At 35.4% G+C, this 7,030-nt stretch overlaps 2 protein-coding genes across 11 annotated transcripts in view; one reads left to right on the top strand and one right to left on the bottom strand.

The window, feature by feature from the left end:
• Window positions 1-303, top strand: part of SRSF2 (serine and arginine rich splicing factor 2) — a 3,290-nt gene extending 2,987 nt beyond the window's left edge. For all 7 annotated transcript variants that reach the window (XR_005554833.1, XR_005554831.1, XR_005554834.1 and 4 more), the window contains one exon: window positions 1-303. This exon is cut by the window's left edge. The gene's annotated coding sequence lies outside the window, so the exon portion shown is untranslated.
• Window positions 25-6,975, bottom strand: METTL23 (methyltransferase like 23). Of its 4 annotated transcripts, none has more exons than XM_039328116.1 (7): window positions 6,843-6,935; window positions 5,804-5,876; window positions 5,539-5,714; window positions 3,648-3,752; window positions 1,621-1,858; window positions 761-845; window positions 25-583 (listed from the first exon to the last, which is right to left on the bottom strand). In XM_039328116.1, the coding sequence occupies exons 3-7, from the start codon at window positions 5,647-5,649 to the stop codon at window positions 421-423; spliced, it is 702 nt and encodes a 233-aa protein (XP_039184050.1). In that variant the 5' UTR covers window positions 5,650-5,714; window positions 5,804-5,876; window positions 6,843-6,935; the 3' UTR covers window positions 25-420. The 4 variants fall into 4 exon arrangements, with proteins under 4 accessions (XP_039184050.1, XP_039184049.1, XP_039184051.1 ...); XM_039328115.1 differs by having other exon boundaries at window positions 5,804-5,894; window positions 6,843-6,911; XM_039328117.1 differs by lacking the exon at window positions 5,804-5,876 and having other exon boundaries at window positions 6,843-6,975.
• Window positions 6,976-7,030: the final 55 nt, after the last annotated feature.

Here is a 7,030-nt window from a genome sequence, read left to right as displayed (position 1 = left end):
AGCAACACTTTTTTGGTGTTCAGGTTTTTTTTTTAAAACTGATGTTTGAGTCAGTTTTGTCTGTTAGACTAGGACAGATGATATTAATTTGCAATTTAAATAACACTCATCCAGCAAATTCATTCCTATAAGTCCTATTTAAGGGGACTTACTCCTATATAACAAAGATTGTTTTTAAAACATTGTAGGCTCAAGTAACATTTTTGGTATTCCTGTGAAATGCATATATATCCTTAATTCAAAAGAAACATGCAGCAGAATTAGTATTGGCATGAACAATTAATAAAATTACTTTTTAAAAAATGCTGAGAAACTGATTTGTATCCAGTGGTGGTCAGGCGATATGGAGCTATCAAATAAGCAGTTGATACATTTTCATTAAAAAAACATTAGGAATGTTTCTAAGGTTTCAGTCCTTTATTATTTATTTATTTTTTTACTGATAACCATCATTTGAATAGTGTGCATCCCTGGAAGAGAAGATCCTGCAAGTTGTTCCTTGTTGGCTTCAAATGACTGCAATGGCACACGTGTGCTTTCCATCTCCCATTTATATAGTAATCCTTCAATAGACCAGTTCGCACTGGGGGAAAAAAGCAAATAATTTTAAAAGCTTTGGGACAAAGTTGGATTTTCAATAGCATTTAGAAACTATAAATTCTTAAAAATTAATAGTGAGCAACAAGAGATTTTGAATGAGCTAATTCTAGTGCCAAAATACATAAATATATGAAATCAATGAGAACGAGAGTAACTGTACCTTCTGACTTGGTAAGTAGTCCAAAATTGGGCATGAGGGTTCTTTTCCATTAAATAGTGCACTGTACTTATAACATCTTCAAAGTCTAAAAAAAAGTTTAACATTTTGGTATGATTAGAAATAAACTATATATTGCTCTTAACGTTTCTTCGGTCCTGTGATTTTTGACCTTTAACAGTATTTTTAATTGTTGTCAAATTTCCAGTTAGTCTTCCTTATCAACATGCAAAAGGGATTTTCAAATGCAGGTCTGTTTACAAATTTGGGACAAGTTTTCCTAAATTACAAAACATTTACAGTTTATCTGTAAAATAACAGGGACCTAAAAATATCGCCATTAAGAAGCTAGTAACTATTGGTCATTAGGATAAGGGACCATCTTAATTCTACCATAGAGATGATAAAATGCTATTTTCCACCATCTTTCTATGGCTTTAGAAACTAGCTTGGTGTCATGGTAAAAATGCTGAATTAAAGTATTTGAAATAATTCCGATCCATCTTCTGCTTGCTGGGGTCTTGAAACCAAATGTGGAATAAGTAGAGGAAAGAGTACTATGTGCACACTATATAACTAAGCAAGCAGAGTTGGCTTCATAAAATTTAAACTGCAAGTTATCCCATTTTTCAAATTTTACTAGTAACGACATAATTTATGCTGTAAATCCTTGAATAATGAAGTTTGAGCGCAAAGATTTCTAATAAAGTAACATCCTTTTAGAATTGCATACCTTTAAAATGGAGCAATTTGTTTCCCCAATAGTTGGTATAAGTAGGACCTACAAAGTCTTGAGTTTTTTAATTGCCATTATTCACAAACTTGAATATTTCCAACAATGAATATTAAGAGAGACCACTTGCCTTCTGGTTCAAAAAACACATCGGATCCCAAAATAAGGTCAACTGGGGCTAAGGTCAATAGACTGGGTGATACATGACCCCAGGTAAGTCCTATAACACACATCCCAGAGAGGTTATTCATCTGGCAGCTTCTTTGGCAGTTGTCCAAACACTGAGAGAACTCTGCATTATCTGATAATATTACTTGTGCTCCACATTTTGCTGCCACTATTCCAGGTAGGCTCACACCTGCTCCAATCTGAACAGAATAAAACCTAATTTGTGACAACTGTAATACAAAACATTCATAGAATGTATTCAAATTCATTCCCCACCCACCTACGTTTATTAGAATTGTCAAATGACATTACTAAGTTTTTGATATTTTATCAAAAGGTTTGCATTCTAAGTAAGGTCAAATTGCTTTTAATTATTCAAAAGAAACCTGGGATAGAAAATACAACTTCATATCTGATAACGCAGATTAATCTATCCAAGCCATATAGGATCAACATGAATGGTATATGGTTGAGATGGACAGTCCCAGGTTTCATGGTGATAACAGCCATTTAATATTTGGTCTGTTCTAAAATATCTGAGAAATTACAAATTTGAGGCAGGTTTTAATATTTTCAGATTCCTATATTTTTTTGATCTTTACACCTGCTACCATAGAAAGTGATAGCTGGACAACAGAAATAGATTCTCCATGCCTTTATTGCATTAGAAAGTAAGTTATATTGTGTGTTCTGTTTCTCTTTATGCACACACAAAAATAGTCATTTAACACTGGTTCAGAGTTACTATGGTTGAGTTGTTTAACTGAACTGAATACTTCAGTTGGCAAAGTGTGATTAGACACAAGGAATTTACCTCCGATACCGAAGCACTCAGTGTACATGCAAAACAGAATATCACCAATAAAAGGGAGAGAAAAGAGGATAATAAGGATGAATAATAATATTACAACCACTACATAAACATTAGCACTGTGAAAATTAGGTGTTCAGCAGAGTGATGGAACGAGGAAAAAAACCTAAGTAGTTTTGGCATACAATGTCCTGTAGCACCGTCCAAGAGAAGGAACTGAAACAAGTGACTTTACAACTACACCCTACAGCCAAGCAATTTGGGCTGTTAGGAACTGGTTTGCATTTATGAAGTATGCATAAATGCAAGATCATGACAGTTGCAATGTCCTGTGGTCACATATTTGCAACTTTTGGTCTTCTGACAAGCAAAATCAATGGAGGAACTATATTTGCTTAATGACCATGGTGATTTTTTTAACAATGGCTGTAAAAATGGTTGCAAAATCAAGTCTGGTCAGGTAATGACTCGCTTAATGACCCACTTTGATTAGTGACTGAAATTTTTATCCCAATTGTGTAAATTGAGGATTTCCTATATATGCACACACACGAACGACTAAATATATATTCTATGAGATTTCTTCAGTATTTGTAACACTGGTCTTACTGCAGAATTTTGGCTTGCCTAAAATAATGTCCAAATTCATAACAAATTTGATACAATTTCACAGTGCAACTACAGGTAGTCCTCATTAAGTGACCCTCATACAGTAATTGGTTACAACAGCGATAGTAACTTTGTGATCAGTTCTTGCATTTACGAATTTTGCAGATCTGTAAAGTAAAGGAAATTTTGCAGATCTGTAAAGTAAAGGAAAGCAGAAGATAAGTGTAATCAGTTTCACTTAGTGACTGCTTTGCTTATTGATCAAGTTGCCAGTCCCAACTATGGTTGCTAAACAAGGATAACCAGTAGTAATTTTTTTGCATCATATATTTTGGTGTAAATACAAGAATGTTACTGTTGATGAATAATCATTCCATATAATTTTCATGTAACCATTCACATTTCATTTATCTAATTTACAATCCTTGTTTCTCTGTTCCCTCCCCCCAAAAAAGATCTTTGGGTGAATGTACAATATTCATCCCAAGTTAATCCAACTGAACTTTTTTTCCCTTCATGTTTAAGGCTCTAATTCTATGATAGCTGAATTAAAATAATGTGACATTTACCTCTAGTATTCTTTTGCCACAGACAAGTCTTCTATGAAACCAGATATACTGGGCCAAAACCACTGCGCAAGGCCAAACATACATACCATACTGTGGATCAAGAACCTAAAAAAAGATTGTGTTGCAAAATAAGATAGCATTAAAAGAATTATTAAAATATTTAAATTAGTTATAGCTTTTTCCTGTTTTCTTAGGATTTAAGTAGTTTGTAAAATAATTCTATTAATACTATTAATGTCCTAGAACTGCATACAAATCACAGGTCAAAGAGAAAACTGGAATCCACCTGTAATATATTTGGAACTATAAAAATGCTGTATATTTTCTACTAGGTATCTGTTGAAAGAATTATTATTCATTAGAACACTTACATTTTGTAATCAATCTTTTCAGGATCAATTGAGACTATTTATGCAGCTATATATGTAAGTACAATGAAATCAAATCAAATCTAGCACATGAGCCCACTAAAAAAAATGCAGACAGATTTACTTCCTCCTTCAAATCTTAGTGTATGGTTATAGGTTCACACAGAAAAGACACCAAAGTTACTGTTTTATGTTTGTATGTGTGTGTGTTGCCTAACAATTGACAAATAAATTTACACTAAACTTCTTAACCATTTCTATTTAGAATCAAATCATGTTTTTCTATCTGCCTAATCTTACTCAAGACTTACAAACACAGATACCAGTCCAGAATATGACTTTATGATAGATTTGATTTAGCTTTGGAAGAACATAACATAAATAGTTGCAAGAATGCCTTTTTTAATACAAATCATGGAATTGACATATTGTAGCGGTCAACATAATAAGTTTAAATGTATTTAAATGCCTTCTGCTGTCATTATATCAAAGTCCTTACAGCTAATTTCAAAAGAAAAAAACATGATTACAGAAACATCTGTTATATTCAGAGATTAATCTATAAAGTCAGGAAGCCAAATTATAAAGCATTAAGAGAGCAATATACCGGTATATGCATTGCTTCCTGCACACAAACTGGCACACATTTCCTTATTTAAAAAGTCAAATCTCAAAATGTTATGAAGCTTTAACCCAACTAGGCATATCACTGAAATAAGACATGCTTGTGTACACAAAAATAAATTTGAGCATTAAGATTTTTAAAATTAAACTTTAAGAATTTTTAAATTCTTAAACCTAAGAAATTGTTGTACCCATTATTGAAAACATTCTTCATTCATTGATTTGTTGATCCTTACTTCAGTAATTCATAAATAAAGGCTATCAAGACAAGGCCTGGAGTCTCTTCAGGATTTATCAGACCACTAACAAGTGATAAACATTGGGAAGTGATTCAGGATAATTAACTATACCAAATGTAACTTTGAAATATTCTGGTAGCATGTTAATAAATACATCTGCAACCCTATGATCACTTGAAAATATGCCTCATTGCAGTCTAAAAGCTTTACATTGAAGAAGCATATAGGGTACCATACTGTTTCTATTGTCACATTCGTATTTGAAATAGAATAGTCCTTTACTGACATTTTAAATTTGCCATCTCACTTGCAGAAATAAACAATTTAAGTTTTAATTTAAGCTCATCAAACTAGTTTGAAAAACCAAAACCCAGCTAGAACATGGACCCATTTTAGAAAAGTTGTAGGATGAAAGCATAAAAGAAACAATGCTCATCAAACTATTCTAGATACAGCATCTGTACCTAGAAAAGAAATATTTCAAAATTATTCAAGAGCAATTTCTGTGAAATGCAAAGTTGTTAGATTATCTTCCAGGGTCCTGAGGTTGAAACCTTACTCTCATTTAGCAAATAATAAGAACTGGATAGGTGGATAATGCCAAATCCAGTCTGAACATATGGCTGACTGGGTGACAAACCATAATCATAAAAATAGTACCTCAGGAATCATCACCACCAATTCCCGGGGCTGGTCATTCCTGTCTCCCTTTTCCTCATCCCTTCCAAACCGGTATTCCTTCACAGTCAAGTTGGACGCTATCTCGCACATGCCGGGTTTGGCAAAGGATCAATAGAGCCCCATTGGCCATCCGCAGTCAGGCTCTTCCAGCATGTCTGCAGATGAGACAGCCAATTAATGTCCATTTCTAGGAAGGGAGGAATTATGAAAATCCAGCCAACAAGTATGGTACCAACACAGTTACCTTCCTTTCCCACTTTATCTGCAGTCGGCAGGCTATTTTTACGTCTCTCTCACTCAAGATAGATGGTTTATTCCTGCAGGATAAATTGATCCTATTGAGAAATGTTAATAGAGCTTAATTTCACACTTTCTCGGAAAGATTTGGGACTCTTTACAGAGAGCTGAAGAAGCTTCTTGGATGAGAAGAGAAACATCTTCAAAGAAAAACAAGTAAGTCCAGTTGCCTCATGAAAAAGCACCTTTGGGATAACTATGACCTGGATCACTGAGAATCTCCATAGAGACTCTTTACAGAGCAATCCATTGAGGCCACCTGAAGTTATTTGCAAGCTAGTGTAATCTGAATTTCATATAATTATATTCAGGGCTTTTTTTCTCATAGAACGCCCAGAATGGAGTTCCAGCACCTTTTTGGAATGTAACCTTGTAGGGTAGGCAAGGCAGGTTGTATGAGGTGTGTGAGTTCTGGCACTTTTTAGAAAAAAAAGCACCGATTATATTTAAAAATCAGAGTCCCATATACCAATAAACCAGTTTTTTTAAAAAAAATCAACGCCAGGGGTCTTCAAAGTTGGCCCTTTTATGATTTGTGGACTTCAACTCTCAGAATTCCTGAGCCAGCGTGCCTGGCTGAGGAATTCTGGGAGTTGAAGTCCACAAGTCATAAAAGAGCCAAGTTTGAAGACCCCTCTTCTACACTGATGTCTAGACTCAAACGGCGCCTCCCTAACTGTTGCATGAATGAACTCTTCTGTGCAGTTTGAAACCACCGTCCTTCAGTGTGCGCTGCTAACCCGAAATAAAAGTCCAGTATGTCAGTCAAGCTGCTTATGCACACGACCTTGGAATTAAACAGAATAGGTTCTTATGAAAGTGAACGAAAATCTCATTACTTGAAAGAGTCCTCCCAGCACTACCTTCCACCCAGGTTGACCAACAATTATGTCAAATGCAGCTATACTTCAACAATCCGATCCTTGCTTCAGCGTTTATTCCCTCTTCACCTGCCTTCCTGGACTACAAAGCACCCGCCAACCCACCTCGCAAATCGGCAACCCTAACTCCGCGCTTTGCTGAGAGCCCGCCTCCGCCCTTCGCGTTGCGCAACAGCGACGCCTCTCGGTGGGGCCATGACGTTCCAAGATGGCGCTGAAGCACTTCCTCCTCTACTCTGGTGCCGCCCGCCTCTATTTCCGCTGCTGGAAAGACCAATAAGAGCTGTCTGTCG

This window comes from Crotalus tigris, unplaced genomic scaffold (genome assembly GCF_016545835.1).
Source record: "Crotalus tigris isolate CLP2741 ecotype Arizona unplaced genomic scaffold, ASM1654583v1 scf7180000024370.6872682, whole genome shotgun sequence".
NCBI classification, from domain to species: Eukaryota; Metazoa; Chordata; class Lepidosauria; order Squamata; family Viperidae; genus Crotalus; species Crotalus tigris.
Note: the sequence above shows the minus strand (reverse complement) of the source record. Positions and strands in the feature narration are given on the sequence as shown.

What these genes read in the sequence shown, in the direction of transcription:
- METTL23 (XM_039328117.1), bottom strand. Translation starts at nt 5,649, where the DNA reads ATGTGCGAGATAGCGTCCAACTTGACTGTGAAGGAATACCGGTTTGGA. An exon ending in TGGTGGTGATGATTCCTGAG is followed by an intron (nt 3,753 to 5,538) that starts GTACTATTTTTA and finishes ATCTTTTTTTAG; the next exon opens with GTTCTTGATCCACAGTATGG. An exon ending in TGTGTTTTTTGAACCAGAAG is followed by an intron (nt 846 to 1,620) that starts GCAAGTGGTCTC and finishes ACTTTTTTTTAG; the next exon opens with ACTTTGAAGATGTTATAAGT.